The 17,724-nt window shown below is 65.0% G+C and overlaps 1 protein-coding gene across 2 annotated transcripts; it reads left to right on the top strand.

Moving 5' to 3' along the window:
* Positions 1-315: 315 nt before the first annotated feature.
* TGM1 (transglutaminase 1) lies at positions 316-17,711 on the top strand. 2 transcript variants are annotated; one of them, XM_054045360.1, is made up of 15 exons: positions 316-484; positions 3,760-3,990; positions 4,556-4,747; positions 7,507-7,758; positions 8,619-8,737; positions 9,250-9,357; positions 9,533-9,707; positions 10,867-11,005; positions 11,138-11,241; positions 11,588-11,676; positions 12,098-12,251; positions 14,155-14,436; positions 15,744-15,904; positions 16,508-16,644; positions 16,894-17,711. In XM_054045360.1, the coding sequence occupies exons 2-15, from the start codon at positions 3,765-3,767 to the stop codon at positions 17,267-17,269; spliced, it is 2,514 nt and encodes an 837-aa protein (XP_053901335.1). In that variant the 5' UTR covers positions 316-484; positions 3,760-3,764; the 3' UTR covers positions 17,270-17,711. The 2 variants fall into 2 exon arrangements, with proteins under 2 accessions (XP_053901335.1, XP_053901334.1); XM_054045359.1 differs by lacking the exon at positions 316-484 and adding an exon at positions 1,855-1,905.
* The last annotated feature ends 13 nt before the right edge of the window (positions 17,712-17,724 follow it).

The following is a 17,724-nucleotide window of genomic DNA, read 5'->3' as shown; positions in this document are numbered from 1 at the left end:
GCTCTGCCGGTGCCCCTCCCGACCCACAGCCCCTGCTGGTGCCCCTCACTCCCGCCCCGCAGCCCCCCTTTGCCCCCCCCCCCAGCTCTGCTGGAGCCCCTACCAACCCACAGCCCCTGCTGGTGCCCCTTGCTCCTGACTGGCAGCCCCTGCTAGTCCAGCCCCCCCGCTCTGCCGGAGCCCCTCCCAACCCACAGCCCCTGCTAGTCCAGCCCTGCTCCCCCCACACCCTGCCGCTGCCTCTCACTCCCGACCTGCGGGCCCCCCAGGCTGCCGGCCCGCTCCCTGGGCAGAAGGAATTTACTCTGACATCACCCCTTTCTGGGGCAGGGCCCTGCCTGTTACACCGAATTCCTCGCACTCGTTGCTCCGTTGGGCTGCTGCACCCCAGCGGAAGCCGTGACATCCGCCACTCGCCCGCGGTTGCTTCACGCTCTTCGTGGGAACAGTGACACCCCGACACGCAACTGGAGCCACCGCAGAGGTTACAACATCTCGGGCGTTTCTTGGCACATCAGGCCTTGAGTGATATGGGGCAGCACCCGGCCAGCCCCACCCGGGGCTCCTCCCCCTCCGCTCCCCAAACCCACGGTGCCAGGAACCCCGGGCGGGGAGCCAGGTTCAAGTGGGAGACACTTCACAGCCTCCTCCCAAATTCCTGACTGTGCAGGGCAGGTTGGGAGCTCCAGGCTGGGCTGGCAGGGGGCTGCGGAGGGGGCATCGGCAGGGCTGGGCAACGGGGCTGTGGGTGGGGAGTAAGGGGCACCGGCAGAGGTGGCAGGGGAGGCCCTGTGTCCCATTCTCTGCCCCCCTGAGCCAGCCAAACCCCACCCTCGGGTTGGCTCTGAGCCAGTCCCCCCGCAGGGGGAGATCCCTGGGCTCCGTGGGGCAGGTTGGGCTGGTTTTGTCTGTTCCAGCGTTGGCCTGTGAGAGGGATGGGGGGGGGGGATTTGGGGCCCTAATGAGCATCTTTGGGGGGAGAGGCAGGCTGGGGGGTTCTGGGAGGAGGAGATGCCCCAGTGCCCCCCCAAGCCCATCAGCCCCCTGCTGGGACAGCCCCCCTCCCCCAGCCTCACTCGTCCCAGGTCTGTCCCATTGCACCTCCATCAGCTCCTGGGCTTAGCACGGCCCGGATGCCTGGGTTCTGTCTCTGCTCTGAGAGGGGAGGGAGGTCCAGTGGTTAGAGCAGGGAGCCTGGCAGCCCGGACTCCTGGGTTCTCTCCCAGCTCTGTCCTGGCAACATGGGGAATGGTTGCTGGGGGCTGTTCAGTGGCGCGGCAGGTTGCCGGAGCAGGAGACGCTTCCTCAGGGAGGTGGTTACAGCAGGGAAGCCAACGGGGTCCCCGCAGCCGGCAGGGGACTGGGGGCTCCCCACAGCACATCCCCTGTGGAGCAGAGGGCCGGGGGCAGGGGATGGAGCTGATGAGAGACAGAGAGGGAGGGGGGGATGGAGAGAGGGGGGCGTATGGGACTAGATTAGCTGGGGTGTCCATGGGGAGAGAGATGGGGTGGAGGGGGACAGAGAGGTAGGTGATAGATGGGGAGGTGGGGGTGTCTCTGGGGAGGGGTTCAGGGTGGGGATGGGATGTCTGGGGAGGGGTCTGAGGATGGAAAGGGGGCGTGGGGTGAGGAGATGGACGGGGGTGTCTGTGAGGATGGATAGCTGGGAGGTGGGGGGTGTTGCCAGGCCCTGCTAGAGGAAGCGCCTGGGGGCCGCTGAGGTCACCCAGCTCCTCCCCTCCCCTCACGGGTGACTCGCGGGTCGCTGGGTGCGGACCCTCCCTGACCCCCCCGGTCCCCGCAGGCCCCGCCCCCTGGCTCCTCCTCCCGCCCCTGCGCTCCTAGCTCCGGAGCGCAGCGCCTGGCCCCAGAGCGCAGCGCAGCGAGCGAGCGAGCGCCCGGCCAGTGAGTGCGGGCTCCGGGGCTGAGAAGTTCGGGGGGCTGGGGAAGAGGTGCTGGGAGTTTAGGGGGCAGAGGGAAGAGTTGCTAGGGATTTGGGGGCTGGGAAGTTTGGGGTGCTGGGGAAGAGGTGTTGGGAGTTTAGAGGGCAGAGAGAAGAGGGGCTGGGGATTTGGGGGGGCTGGGGAAAGAGTTGCTGGGAGGTTTGGGGGGCTGGGGAAGAGGTGCTGGGAGTTTAGGGGGCAGAGGGAAGAGTTGCTGGGGATTTGGGGGCTGGGAAGTTTGGGGTGCTGGGGGACGAGGTGCTCAGGATTTGGGGCTGAGAAATTTGGGGTGCTGGGGGACGAGATGCTCGGGATTTGGGGGCTGAGAAGTTCGGGGGGCTGGGGAAGAGGTGTTGGGAGTTTAGAGGGCAGAGGGAAGAGGGGCTGGGGATTTGGGGGGGCTGGGGAAGAAGTGGTGGAGATTTGGGGGCTGGGAAGTTTGGGGGGCTGGAGGAAGCGGTGCTGAGATATTGGGGGCTGGGGACGATGTGCTGGGGATTTCGGGGGGCTGGGGAAGGACTGGGGTGGAGTTTGGGAGTTGGGATGCTTGGGGGCTGCGGGAGCTGGGCGCTTTGGGGTGATAGGGTTGTGGGGTGCTTAGCCTGGGGGCGGGTTGGGCCCTGGCAGACTGCCCCGGGTCCCCTCCCCAGAGCCCTGGTCCTCAGTCACTGAAGGGAGGGGAGGGGTGTGCAGTGGTTCTCAAACTTTCTTGCTGCTGACCAAGCCCCTGAGTGCGACCCCCCCCCCCCCATAAATGAAAAACTCTTGTTAATGCCCCTCTCCCCCGATAGAACGCTGTCCTTGGGAGCCAAAAAATCTTACCGCGTTATAGGTGAAACCGCCTTATATCGAACTCGCTTTGATCCGCCGGGGCGTGCAGGCCCCCCCCCCCCATCCGCTGCTTTACAGCGTTCTATCCGAATTCGTGTTATATCGGGGTAGAGTTGTATATTTAACACCATTATAAACGCTGGAGGCACAGCGGGGTTTGGGGTGGAGGCTGACAGCTCGCAACCCCCCATGTAATAACCTCGTGACCCCCAAGGGGTCCCAACCCCCAGTTTGAGAACGCCTGCACTAGAGGGAATTCAAGCAGGGGGGTGGCTGGGTGTCCGGACTCCTGGGTTCTGTCTCCAGCTCTGGGAGGGGAGGGGGACTAGTGGCTGGATGGGGGGCCAGGACTCCTGGATTCTCTCCCCAGCTCGGGGAGGGGAGGGGGGGCTAGTGGTTAGAGCACGGTGGGGGCAGGGGTTAGGACTCTTGGGTTCCAGAGGCGTCGAATTTCTCGATTCCCTGTTAAATTTCCACTCTGTAAGCAGGTGGGCTGGAGCCCCGCCACCCGCCATAACATCACCGGGGGCGCGGTGGGGTAACCCTTTCTGACCCCTCTGCCCCGACCCCACCCTGCGCTCCCATTGGCTTCCCTGGGCCCCAGCCACTCCCCCATGTCACAGCCCTCCCCCCCCAGTGCCCGACCCAGGTACTGCAGCCTGGCCCGGCTCTGGGCTCTCCTCACATCCCCTGAACCCCAACGTCACCTCCCCGGCTGTCTGTCCGTCCCCATGCATGTTCCCTTCCTGGCTCAGGCTGGGCATCTGACGCAGAACCAGGGTGAAGCATCTCTGACCTAGTTCCTCACAGTCCCAAGGCCGATTTCCCCATCGCTTGGTTCCTGCTGCTCCCCCTGACACATGTCAGGAAGTGGTGTGCCCAGTACTGAAATGCAGCCGGCTCTGGGGTGGGACACGGCTGGGGAACAGCTGCATATAACAGTGCCAGGGAACTGCGTTCACTGCTTGTCTCTCTCTCACCCCAGGCAGGATGCCGGAGCCCGATACCCGGATGGATGTGGGGAGGTGGGCGAGTGCCAGCTACCGGGTCCGCCAGCCTGGCCCCCCCGATCCACCACCCGAAAGGAGGAAGCGATCCTTCTTCAGCAAATTCTGCAGATGTTGCAAATGCTGCGCAGGGCCCAGGGACGACACAGACTGGGGGCCGGCACCGGGGGAGGTGCCGGGGTCCCGGCCGGCCCAGCCAGTCATCCGGGGTGAGGGGGTTTCCCCGGGGGCGGGAGGGGTCCCCCATGCTGCTGAACCAACGCTGGGCTTGATCCAGGCACCGCTGTGGGGTCCCCCGGGTGGTGTTGGGGACAGCAGGGAGTGGAGGAGAAACCAGATGCTACTCCCCACTGGAGACCACCCGGGGACCCCCCATGTCCCCTCCTGGCACCCCAATTCCCCACTGGGAACCCCGGCTTCCACGTGGGATCCCCTCATTCCCCTCCCGCCTCAGAGCACCCTGCCCCACTCTGATCCCTAATTCCAGGGTCCCCCTTCCCCCCAGAACCTCCCTCCTGCTCTGGGGGGCCCCTGCTGACCTTCCCCCCTCCAGCTTCTGGCCCCTGCCCCTCTCCCCACTGCCACTGGGGTTCCCGCTGCACGTTGAGTGGTCCCCATTCTGGATCTGGGGTGTCCCCTGCCCATCCGCCTTCTGGAGTTCCCCTTTCTAGGTCTGGGGGATCCCCTGCTGCCCCCTGCCCCCTGCCCCTCCCCCACTGGGGTTCCCCTTTCTGGGTCTGGGGGGAACCCGCTGACCAGCGCCCTGTCCCGCAGAGGGGATGCTGGTGGTGAGTGGCGTGGACCTGATGGGGCAGCGCTCGGGGGCGAATCGCCGAGCCCACCACACGGACGAGTTCGAGTACGACGAGCTGATCGTGCGCCGGGGGCAGCCCTTCGACATCCGCCTGCAGCTGCGGCAGCCCTACAACCCCGAGCTTCACCGGGTCTGCCTGGAGCTGCTCGTCGGTGAGAGCCGGGCCCCTGGGGTCCCCCGCCATGCCCCGTTCTGTCCCTGCCCCCCGCTGCTCTCTCTATGACCCCAAGCTGCACCGCGTCTGCCTGGAGCTGCTCGTCGGTGAGAGCTGGGCCTCCCCGCCCAGTGCTCCCCCGGAGCCCCCCACAACCCCCTGCACTGCCCCCTACTGCCTCTGCCCCCCGCTGCTCCCAGCACCCCCTGCTGCCCCCACCCCCCACTGCTCCCCCCACGACCCCGAGCTGCACCGGGTCTGCCTGGAGCTGCTCGTCGGTGAGAGCTGGGCCCCCAGGGGTCCCCCACGGTGCCCCCTGCTATCCCTGCCCCTGCCGTGCCCCCTGCTGTCCCTGCCGCTTCCCAGCGCCCCCTGCTGTCCCTGCCCCCCATCGTGCCCCCCTGGGCTCCCCCACCGCGCCCGCTGCTGTCCCTGCCCCCTGCTGCTGCCCAGTGCCCCCTGCTGTCCCTGCCCCCCACTGTGCCCCCCTGGGCTCCCCCACCACGCCCACTGCTGTCCCTGCCCCTGCTGCTTCCCAGTGACCCCTGCTGCCCCAAGCTGCACTGGGTCTGCCTGGAGCTGCTCGTCGGTGAGAACTGATCCCTGGGGGACCTGCTACGCCCCGCTGCCCCCCACCACCCCTGTTACCTCCCTGCTGCCCTCTTCCTGCTCCCACTGCGCCCTGGCGCCCCCTGATGCCCTATGGCACCCCCTGCTGCCCCCCAGTGCCACCCTGAGGCTTCCTGGCACCCCCAGTGACGCCTGCTGCCCCCCAGCAGCCCCCGGTGCCCTGCAACTCCCCCTGCTGCCCCTTCCACACCACAGTGCCACCTGCCTCCCTGTGGTTCCCCCCAATGCCCCACAGTGCCCCCCACTGCCCCATGGCATCAGCTGCTGGAGGGCAGGACCCCCCACTGCTGGACCTCCAGCCCCACTCCCCACAGCGCTGAATCCTGCATGCAGTTCTGGTCGCCCCATCTCAAAAAAGATCTATTGGAATTGAAGGTTCAGAAAAGGGCAACAAAATGATGAGGGGTATGGAACGGCTTCCGTGTGAGGAGAGAGTAACAAGACTGGGACTTTTCAGCTTGGAAAAGAGACGGCTAAGGGGGGATATGCTAGAGGTCTATAAAATCATGAGTGATGTGGAGAAAGTAAATAAGGAAGTGTTCTTTACTCCTTCTCATAACACAAGAAGCAGGGGTCACCACATGAAGTTAATAGGCAGCAGATTTAAAACAAACAAAAGGAAGTATTTTTTCACACAACACACAGTCAACCTGGGGAACTCCTTGCCAGAGGATGTTGTGAAGGCCAAGCCCATAACAGGGTTTAAAAAAGAACTAGATAAATTCCTGGAGGATAGGTCCATCAATGGCTATTAGCCAGGATGGGCAGGGATGGTGGCCCTGGCCTCTGTTTGCCAGGGGCCAATGGGTGACAGGGGATGGGTCACTTGATGATTCCCTGTTCTGTTCATTCCCTCTGGAGCACCTGCCATTGGCCACTGTCAGGAGACAGGACACTGGGCTAGATGGACCTTTGGTCTGACCCAGTGTGGCCGTTCTTATGAGAGGCCAAGGCTGATCGGGGGGAGGAATTCTGCCTCTCCATGGGGCTGGCTCCGAGGCGCGGCCCGTTCCCTTGGTCGCCGGCCCAGCCGGCTCTGTAATTACCCCCCTTCCCAGGTCCCACACCCTGGGGCCACAAACCCACCCCGTCATTAGCCGCCCGCCTGCTCCGGCAGCTCTCCAGATGTGGTGACCACATTCCCACACCCCTCCCTGCTTGGCCAGACCCTGAGGCCACGTGGCACCACTGGGCGGGGAGCTCACAACACCCGATTCTCCCCCTGTCCCGTCTGAGGGCACTGCTGGGGGGAAGCTTGCAGCCCTAGAAACCCTCTCCCTCCCCCTAGCTGGGGGCACTGCTGGGGGGAAGCTTGCAGTGCAGCAGTCCCAGGCTGGCTGAGAGTGAGGCTGTGGGAGGCAGCAGGGTGTGGAAGGGAAGCGGGGCAACCGCACCCCACCCCAGCTCCCCCACACTCGGGTCGAACAGGTTTGGGAGGGGCCCCTCCTGCCTGGACCTGCTGATGGAGCTGAGATCACAGGGCTGGGACAGCAGGACACGTCAGGCCTGTGAGCTTCCCCCCAGCAGTGACCCCGGCCAGGGATGTGACGGGCCTGTGAGCTTCCCTCCAGCAGTGCCCCCAGCTAGGGACACGCTGGGGCTGCGAGCTTCCCCCCAGCAGTGCCCCTCCAGTCCTATGTTATGTGAGATCAGATATATCTAGGTGTCTGTGACCAGGGATGGGGGCACATGGGGATGACTGGTCCATCCCTAGAGAATGGGGGTGGGGATAGATGGACAGAGTGTGGGGGGATTGGTGGTAGGTTTCTTCTAGAAGTGGCTGGCCGGAGCGGGGAAGGTTAGTGGGGGTCTGTCTGTTTGAGGGATGGGGTGTTAAGGAATAGAGGTGGGCTCAGCAGGGTGAGGCGAGGGGCTGGCCGGGGAGCTGGATGGAGGGCTTTGGGAGTGGGGTGTCAGGGAATAGAGGGGGGCTAGGCAGGGTGGGGTGAGGGGCTGGCCGGAAGGGCGCTGGGCTGGGGAGCTGGACGGAGGGCTTTGGCAGTGGGGTGTCAGGGAATAGACGGGGGCTGGGCCGGGGGGCTGACCACAGGGCCAGGGGGCTGACCACAGGGCTGGGTGGGGGGTACCCCGCAGAGGGTTTCACTCCCTGTCTCTCCACCCCCCCAGGCCCTACACCCCAGGTGTCCAAGGCCACACACATCCTGGTCCCGGTGGGGGCCCCGCTGCCCGGGCTGGGCTGGGCGGCCGAGGAGACGGACTCCACTGACGACAGCCTGTCCCTGCGGGTCAGTACGTCCCCCACCGCCGTCATTGGCAAGTACCGCTTCAGCGTCAAGACCCGGAGCCGGGCAGGCGAGTACCAGATGCCCTTTGAACCCCACAACGAGATCTACATCCTCTTCAACCCCTGGTGCCGCGGTGAGTGGGGGGCACTGCTGGAGGGAAGCTCACAGCCCATGGGGGTCAGGCTCACAGGACGTGGGGCCACTGCCGGAGGGAAGCTCACAGCCCATGAGGGTCAGGATCACAGGACGTGGGGGCACTGCCAGGGGAAGCTCACAACACACGGGGGAGCCAGTATACCTGGAGCAGGAGGGTTTGGGGGTGAAGCCATGGGGGAAGGGTGGGACTGTGGGGTCGGTGTCAGGCTTCCTCCCCAGAGGCTGTGGTGTACCTGGCATGGGAGGAGCAGGGGCAGGGAGGATGCAGTGTACCTGATGTGGGAGGGTTACAGGGTGGGGCTGTGGGGCAGTGAGCGGGGCTGTGCAGCAGTGGGCAGGGCTGACAGGATCTCCCCCTCCCCCCCCCCAGGGGAGGAGGGGCGGGGCAGGGCTGTGAGGCAGTGGGTGGAGGCGGTGGGAAGGGCCGGGGGCGGGGCTGAGGGCCAGTGGGCGGGGCTGAGGGGTAGTGGGCAGGGGTGTGAGGCAGTGGGTGGAGGCGGTGGGAAGGGCCGAGGGGTGGGGCTGAGGGCCAGTGGGCAGGGCTGAGGGGTAGTGGGCAGGGCTGTGAGGCAGAGGGCGTGGCCATGGGGCAGTGGGCGGGGCTGAGGGGTAGTGGGCAGGGGTGTGAGGCAGTGGGCGGGGCTTAGGGGCAGGGCTGTGAGGCAGTGGGCGGGGCTTAGGGGCGGGGCTGCGAGGCAGTGGTCAGGGCTAAGGGCGGGGCTGAGCCATAATGGGCAGGGCTGTGAGGAAGGGGGCAGGGCCGAGGGCGGGGCTGTGGCGAAGAGGGCGGGGCCGAGGGGCAGTGGGCGGGGCTGACGGGCTCTCCCCCCCTCCCAGAGGACGCCGTGTACTTGCCCCAGGACGACTGGCTGGAGGAATATGTGCTCAACGAGAGTGGGCGCATCTACTACGGCACCGAGAGCCAGATCGGGGAGCGCACCTGGAACTACGGGCAGGTGGGACCGGGGGGGCAGAGATGAGGGAGGGAGGGGTCCCAGGGCAGGAGGGGAATGGGAGAGGGGGTACTCCAGGGGAGGGTTCCTGGGGCAGGAGGGGGGTGGGAGAAGGGGCGTCCCAGGGGAGGGGTCCCAGGGCAGGAGGGGGATGGGAGAAGGGGCGTTCCAGGGGAGGGTTCCTGGGGCAGGAGGGGGATGGGAGAGGGCATATCCCGGGGGAGGGGTCCCAGGGCAGAAGGGGGATGGGAGAAGGGGCGTCCCAGGGGAGGGTTCCCGGGGCAGGAGGGGGGTGGGAGAAGGGGCGTCCCAGGGGAGGGGTCCCAGGGCAGGAGGGGGGTGGGAGAAGGGGCGTCCCAGGGGAGGGGTCCCAGGGCAGGAGGGGGGTGGGAGAAGGGGCGTCCCAGGGGAGGGGTCCCAGGGCAGGAGGGGGGTGGGAGAGGGCATATCCCGGGGGAGTGGTCCCAGGGCAGAAGGAGGCCATTCGGCACTGACCCCCATCTCTTCCCCCCCAGTTTGACCGGGGGCTGCTGGACGCCTGTCTGTACATCCTGGACCGGCGCGGGATGCCCCACTCGGGGCGCGGGGACCCCATCAGTGTGTCCCGCGTTGTCTCCGCCATGGTGAGTGGGGGAGGAGCCTGCGGGTGGGGAGGCACCTCCACCCCCTCAGCCCATCCCCCATCCCGTCCTGCCCTCCACCCTCGGCACCTGTCTGTCCGTCCGTCTGTCCCTGCAGCCCCACCTGTTCTTTCTACCCCCCCTCACCACTCTCTCCCCCCCCCCCGGTGTGGGGCAGGTGAACTCCCTGGACGACAACGGGGTGCTGGTGGGGAACTGGACGGGCGACTACTCGCGGGGCACCAACCCCTCGGCCTGGGTGGGCAGCGTGGACATCCTCCGGCAGTACCACCGCACCGGCTACCCCGTCCTCTACGGCCAGTGCTGGGTCTTTGCCGGCGTCGTCACCACTGGTAATTGGGTCGCCCCCACTGGTCACTGGGGGACACCACTGGGGGGGGAATGCCAGGCCCGACTGGCTGCCAGGGGGCATTGCTGGGGGGATGCGCTGCCAACTGGCCACTGGGGGGCACTGCAGGAGGGGGGGCGTGCCAGACCCGGCCAGCCACTGCGGGGGGACATGCCACCCCTGGCTGGCTGTCGCGGGACATCACTGGCGGGGATGTGCTCCAACTAGCCACTGGGGGGCACTGCTGGGCAGGGACACGCTGCCCCCAACTGGCCACTGGGGGGCACTGCTGTGGGGGGGACGGCCAGGCCTGGCTGGCCACCAGGGGGCACTGCTGGGGGATGCACTGCCCCCTACTGGCCACTTGGGGACGCTGCTGGGGTGGTGACGGATAGCTCAGTGGTTTGAGCATTGGCCTGCTAAACCCAGGGTTGTGAGTTCAATCCTTGAAGGGGCCATTTAGGGATCTGGGGCAAAAATCTGTCTGGGGATTGGTCCTGCTTTGAGCAGGGGGTTGGACTAGAGACCTTCTGAGGTCCCTTCCAACCCTGATATTCTATTATATGATTAATGGAGAGAGAAGCAGTGGAGGGATGCAGGGAGAGGAAGACTAGAGGGAATGAAACGCAAAGAGAGGGGATGAAAGCGGGGCTTGCAGGAAGGAGGGAATGGAGGACTAGAAAGAAAGGAGGGAGGCGGGGGGCGGAAGGAGAGAAGGAATGAAACAACAGAGGCAGGGCCGGCTCCAGCATTTCTGCTGCCCCAAGCAACAAAAAAAGCCGCGATCGGCAGTTTGGCAGCAGGTCCTTCGCTCCTAGAGGGAGTGAGGGACCTGCCGCCCCCGAATTGCCGCAGGTGCCGCCCCTCTCCCTTGGCCGCCCAAGCACCTGCTTGTTAAGCTGGTGTCTGGAGCCAGCCCTGAACAGAGGGAAAGGAAGAGAGAGCGAGACAGACGGAGGATGAAGGAGGGGAGGGAGGAATGGCGGGAATGAAGCGATGGAGGGGCAAGGAAGAGGGAGGGAGGGAGGGAATGAAAGAATGGAGGGAAAGAATGAAGAGGCCAGACAGGGATCGCGCTGGGAGAATCCTGCAGGGGTTGGGGGGGCCCATGTCCACCCAGCAGCTCCTGACACACACACCCCCGTTCTGCCCACCCTTCCCAGTCCTGCGGTGCTTCGGGATCGCCACACGCACAGTTACCAACTACAACTCGGCCCACGACACGGATGTCAGCCTCACCATGGACATCTACTTCGACGAGAACATGAAACCGCTGGAACGGCTCAATGCCGACTCCGTCTGGTGAGGGGCGGCCACCGGGGGGCACTAGGGGGCAGCTCCCGGTTACTCCAGGACGGGGCACCGTGGGGCAGCTCCCAGCTACTCCAGCAGGGGCTCTGAGGCAACTAGTGACCCCTCCCCCCTGTCCCCCAGGAATTTCCACGTGTGGAACGACTGCTGGATGACCCGGCCCGACCTGCCCTCGGGGTACGACGGGTGGCAAGTGGTCGATGCCACCCCCCAAGAGACCAGCAGTGGTGAGTGGGGGACAGAGTGGGGGACAGAGGAAGAAGGGGGAGGGGAGAAGAGGGGGAGGTTGGGGGATAGGTTTGAAGGCGGAGCCAGGGGATGAGATGGGGGGGTCTTGGTTAGAGGGGTCCCTCCCGCTGTAGCATGAGAAGCCCCATCCCACAGTGCACCTCCCCTCTGTTGGTGGGTGGGATCCAGTGTCGGGGAGTTCCCCAGGACAACGGGAACGTGGCTTTGGGGCCACGGGGGCTGTTGGGGAGCTGTTGAGTCTGACTGTGTGTGTGTGTCTTCCACCCCCACCGCCCCTTCCCCCCATCCTGGCCATACCTCCCCCCCTTTAACTCCTCCCCCCAGGTATCTTCTGCTGCGGACCCTGCTCGGTGCAGGCCATTAAGAACGGGCTGGTGTACCTGAAGTATGACGCGCCCTTCATCTTTGCTGAGGTATGTGTGGGGGGGAGCAAAAAAGTCTGCTCCCCCCGAAGATAAAAATCAATATTTGGCGGAGGGCTGCGAAGGGGCGGGGTCTCCATCTCTCTGTGGGGGCTGTGAAGGGGCAGGGTCTCCGTGGGGGCGGGGTCTCTCCCTGGGGGTTTGTGAAGGGGCGGGGTCTCTGTAGAGGTGGGGTCTCTCCCTGGAGGGCTGTGAAGGGGGGCGTCTCCCTGTGGGGGCTGCGAAGGGGTGGGGTCTCCGTGGGGGCGGGGACACTCCGTGGGGGCTGTGAAGGGGCGGGGTCTCCGTGGGGGCGGGGACACTCCGTGGGGGCTGTGAAGGGGCGGGGTCTCCGTGGGGGCGGGGACACTCCGTGGGGGCTGTGAAGGGGCGGGGTCTCCGTGGGGCACTGACCCAATCCCCACCCCTCCAGGTGAACAGCGACAAGGTGTACTGGCAGCGCCAGGCCGACGGCACCTACAAGATCGTCTACGTGGAGGAAAAGGCCATCGGGCACCTGATCAGCACCAAGGCCGTGGGCTCGCACGAGCGTCACGACATCACCGATCTCTACAAACACCCCGAGGGTACGCGCCAGGCACTGGGGGTGGGCAGTGCCACGGGGGCCGGGCCCCTCACCCATGCTGCCCACCTGGCCTGCCCTGCCCCCCACAATCACACCGCCTTAAGCACTTGCGTGTGCACACTCAGTCATGCACGCTTGCTCATGTCACCTCGGCTGCATTTGCACACTGGCTCTGGCACGTGTCACACGTCCTCTTCTGCATGGGCATGCTCACTCTTGTGCCCTCTTCTGCACGTGCATACTCACTGTTGCACACTTCACATGCCCTCTTCTGCGTTTGCACACTCATTCTTGCACACTTTGCACACCCTCTTCTGCATGTGCATGCTCACTCTTGCACCCTTAGTCACGCACTTGCTCTCTGTTGCACTTGGACTCTGGGAAGCACCTGTTGCCATGCATGGTCGTGCGCCTTCGCACACTCAGTTCTCAGGCTCTCACCTGTGCTCTCCTCCATTCCCATTTGCACCCTCAATTTGGAAAGCACACTCACTAGTGCACAGCCTTGTGCAAGTGCAGCACTCACTCCTGCAGGTCTCTCATGCACCTGTGGACTCTCTTACATACATACCCACTCACTGAGCACATGAATTCTTGCACTTGTGCACACTAGCACTCTTGCCCTTCTCTCTCGCCATCCAGTTTGCACGCTCACATGTCAGTGTTTGCACGCTCACTTGTGCATGTCTTCTGTACTACATTGGCATGCTTGCACACTGTTTTGGTTTGCACGCTCGTTCCTGTGCCCTCGCCCATCCATGTTTGCATGCTCACATCTCCCTGTGTGCTGGTGAACACTCAATCGCTGGACCCCTGCCAACAGCCGTCTGATTTCTTGCTGCATACCAGCAGGAGTGAGCGGTTCAATCCGGGAAGCTGCCCCGTGTAGAGCTGTGACACTCCCCTAACACGGAGGCTGGGCTCCCAGCGGTGCAGGAGGATTTGACACACTACCAAACTCTTGACACATCCCTACGACCCAACCCACCCTGTTGTGCCGGTTCCCTGCATGTTTGTTGTGGGTCTTGGCTTAACTCTGGTTTGGAGAATGGATTCCAGGGGCTGGGCCGGGCCAGCCCCTCCTCGGCGCACGCTGAGCCTGGAATGAGCGTGGCTGGCTTTGGACACCTTTCCTCGCTGCTTGTGCCAAACACTGGGCTGGGCTGGTGTCGGGCCTGTGGGTCGCGGCCCAGCGGGCGGGAGCGGAATTCATGGGAAAACAGCGAGCGCCTGTCCCAGCCGAGTGTTCATATCCCGGGGTGACACTACCCTCACACCGGCTAGCTGTGCACACGCACGCTGGCACACACAATCATGTTTGCACACTCACTTTTCCATATGTGTACACATTTCCATGCACACTTTTTTGCCTGCCCACTCCCTCTTATGCACTCACACATTTGTGTTTGCACACTCACTTTTGTCACCCATGCGTTCGTGTGCATGCATTGTCACTTTTGCACACTTGTGTGCACATACACCACTGTTTGCACACTCCATTTTCTGCACTTGAATGCCCTCATTCTTGCACACTGATACATTTTGGAAAGTCCTTTTTCCTGAATTTCCACATGGTCGCACGCCCACGCCTGCACACTTACTTTGCCATGTTTGCACACACACAATCCTGTTCACATTCTCATGTTTCTGCATTTGCACACCCACATCTGCAGGCTTTTGTTTCTGAATTTACACACTTACACGCACCCATTCCTCTTTGCACGCACACCCATTTCTGTTTGCACGCTCACCTTCTTGTACACCCTGGTGTTTGCACACACGTGCATGCTCAGGCACTGCTGTATGCGCACAAGTCCCCACCCTTGCACAAGGACCCTGGTCCCAGTGGGGGAGGCCCGGCTGGGATCCCCTCCCGCCCTCGCTGACCCCTCGTCCCCCCCCAGGCTCAGAAGCGGAGCGGAAGGCGGTGGAGACAGCGGCACGGCACGGCACCAAGGCACACATCTACAAGAACAAGGAGTGGGGTGAGGACGTGTCGCTGAGTGTGGAGACCTCGGAGGCCGTCATGGGCCAGGACGTGAGCGTCCAGGTGGCCCTGAACAACCGGGGCAGCAGCAGCCGCAGCGTGGCCCTCACTCTGCACCTGGCACCCATGTTCTACACGGGCGTGACTGGGAGCACCTTCAAACAGGAGAGCCGGCAGGTGGAGATCCCGCCGGGAGGAGGTGAGCCCCAGTCCCCAGCCCCCTGAACCCCGATTCCCCTGCAGCCCTGAGCCCCCGGCCCCAAGCTTCCCCCATAAACCCCGATACCCCTGCAGCCCTGACCCCCCACCCCCAGCTCCTCCCCCCCCAACCCTGATCCCTCTGCAGCTCTGAGCCCCCGGCCCCCAAGTCCTCCCTCCTCACCCTGATCCCTCTGCAGCTCTGAGCCCCCGGCCCCCAGCTCCTCCCCCCCCAACCCCGATCCACCTGCAGCCCTGACCCCCCCGGCCCCCAGCTCCTCCACCAACCCCAACCTCCTGCAGCCCTGACCCCCCAGATCCTCCCCCCCAACCCCGATCCCCCTGCAGCCCTGAGCCCCCGGCCCCAAGCTCATCCCCCACAACCCTGATCCCCCTGCAACCCTGAGCCCCCGGCCCCCAGCTCCTTCCCCCTAACCCTGAGCCCCCTGCAGCCCTGCGCCCCCGGCCCCCAGCTCCTCCCCCCTAACCCTGATTCTCCTTCAGCCCTGACCCCCCAGCCCCCAGCTCCTCCCCCACAACCCTGATCCCCCTGCAACCCTGAGCCCCCGGCCCCCAGCTCCTCCCCCCTAACCCCGATCCTCCTTCAGCCCTGAGCCCCCAGCCCAAAGCTTCCCCCATGAACCCCGATCCCCCTGCAGCCATGACCCCTCCAGTCCCAAGCTCCTCCCCCCTGAACCCCGATCCCCCTGCAGCCCTGACTCCCAGCCCACACCCCTGAACAACATCCCCCTACAGCCTTATCCCCCTGGTCTCTGAACCCTGACCCCCCCAGTCCCCAATCTATCCCCCTGAACCCCAATCCCAAATCCCCAGCTCTTGAACCCACAAAACCCCCCACTCACCTCCCGAACACCTCCAAAACCTGGCCTCCCAACCCCCAGTCCATCCCCCAACCTCCTGCAACCCTGTTCCCCTGGGCCCCAATCCACCCCCCTGCTGCCGGCTCCCAAACCCCCAGAACCTTAATCCACACCCCTAAATCTCCCTGAACCCCAATCTCCTGAGCCCCCCAGTTCCCAAACCCTTATCTCCCCATCGCTAACCCACAAATCCACCCTGTCCCCTAAGCCTCAGTCCACACCCCTGTGAGCCTCGATCTCATCTCCTGCACAGCCACCCCCCAAGTCACCCTGAACCGCCAGCTTCTGAACTCCCCGATGCCCAGCCCCCCAGAACCCCAAACTATGCCCCCAGCCCCGGCCCCTCTGTGACCCTGGGTGCCCCAGCCCTCGGGCAGCTGCCCCCCGCCCCCGCCGGGCTCTCTGACCCCCTCCTTGCCCCCTGCAGCCCAGTCCGTCCGCATGGTGGTGTCCTACGCCGAGTACCAGCCCCACCTCGTTGACCAAGCTGCCCTCATGCTCAGCGTCTCGGGGAAGGTGGCTCAGACCGGGCAGGTACTCGCCAAGCAGCACAGCTTCCGCCTTCGCACGCCGGACCTGACGCTCACGGTAAGGGGCCCGGACGCCTGGGTTCTCTGACTACCTGGGGGGACCTGATGCTCACAGTAAGGGGGCCCGGACGCCTGGATTCTCTGACTGTGGGCGATGGCCCAGATCCCTGGGTTCTCTGACTGCGGGGGGAAGCCTGGACACCTGGGTTTTCTGACTGTGAGGGGCAGCCCGGACGCCTGGGTTCTCTGACTATTGGGGGGGACGCCGGGGTTCTCTGACTATTGCGGGGACCTGATGTTCATGGTAAGGGGGCCCGGACGCCTGGGTTCTCTGACTGCGGGGGATGGCCTGAACGCCTGGGTTCTCTCACTAGGGGGAGAACTGATGCTCACAGTTAGGGGGCCTGGACACCTGGGTTCTCTGACTGGGGGGGGAGGCCCAGATGCCTGGGTTCTCGCACTATCGGGGAGGGGGTAACCTGAGGTTCACGGTAAAGGGGGGTCCCGACACCTGGATTCTCTCACTGCAAGTGCAGGTGGAAAGAGGGGACTCAGATACCTGGGATTGCTTGGAGGCGGGGGGCTGTGTGGGGGAGGTCGAAGCTGGCCCGGAAACCTGGGTTCTCATCTCTCTCTCTCTCTCTCTCTCTCTGTCTCTCAGGTGCTGGGCCCAGCTGTGGTGGGGAAGGAGACGCAAGTGCAAGTCGTCTTCAAGAACCCGCTGCCCCAGACACTGAAGAGTGCTGTCTTCCACATGGAGGGGTCGGGGGTGTCCAGCCCCAAGGCCACCAACATAGGGTGAGTGATCCCCCCACTCCCCTCTGCTCCCACTCCTCTCTCAGGGCCAGGGATGGAATCCAGGAGTCCTGGCTTCCGTCATCCCCCTGTTCTAACCTCTAGACCTCACTCTCCTCCCAGAGCCAGGGATGGAACCCAGGATTCCTAGCACTCAGCCCCCTTCCCTCTGCTCTAACCACTAGACCCCCCTTCCACTCCCAGGACTGGTATGGAACCCAGGCATCCTAACCCATTCTCCTCTCCCCACAGGACCATCGGCGGGCACCAGACGATCTCCTTCCGCCAGACCTTCGTGCCGCTCCGGGCCGGGCGGCGCCAGCTGGTGGCCAGCCTGGACAGCCCGCAGCTCTCCCAAGTCCACGGGGTGGTGACCGTGGATGTGGCCCCAGCTGCGGGGGGCCAGCCGGCCCCTGCTCGCAGCTCCCCAGCCCGGGAGGCCCCAGCCCGCAGCTCCCCAGCACGGGGCTCCCCGGCCAGGGCCTCCCCAGCGCGGGGCTCCCCGGCCAGGGGCTCCCCAGCACGGGGCTCCCCGGCCAGGGGCTCCCCGGCGCGGGGCTCCCCCTCGCGCCAACCAGACCCCCGGAATTCCCCCGCCCGGAACCGAGAGCCAGGCCGCGCCGGCTGAGCCCCACAGGAGGCAAAAGGGTGCTTTGTGCCGCGGGCGGGAGCGGGGTCTGGGTGTCTGCCCACCTCCCGCCACCTCCAGCAGTGTTGAAATGCAGCTTCATTCATCCACACTCCCCCTTCATCCCTCCCTCCCTCCCCCTCCCTCCACTCATCCCCCTCTCTGTCTCCATCCATCCACCCCCCAGCCCCTCTCTGAAGCCCCCCCAGCTGCCATCCTCCCTGCTGCTGACCCATCGCCCCTGCTTTCCACCCCCCAACCCTCAGACAGAGGGAACAGCTCTTCCGGGACTCCGGGGTTCCCCCTTAGCTGCTTCCCCCCAGCAGGTCCCCTGCTGCTCCCTGCCCCCCATCCTGGGGGCTCGGGCACGACGGCGGAGGTGGATCCAGGCCAGGGGTTGATTTGGGGATGGGGGGGGATCCCCAGCTGGGCCTGGGCTGCTCCCGAGCGGGGGG

Source organism: Malaclemys terrapin, chromosome 12 (genome assembly GCF_027887155.1).
Source record: "Malaclemys terrapin pileata isolate rMalTer1 chromosome 12, rMalTer1.hap1, whole genome shotgun sequence".
Lineage (NCBI taxonomy): Eukaryota > Metazoa > Chordata > Testudines > Emydidae > Malaclemys > Malaclemys terrapin.
The sequence above is the reverse complement of the archived record's forward strand: the minus strand, read 5'-3'. Positions and strand labels throughout refer to the sequence as shown.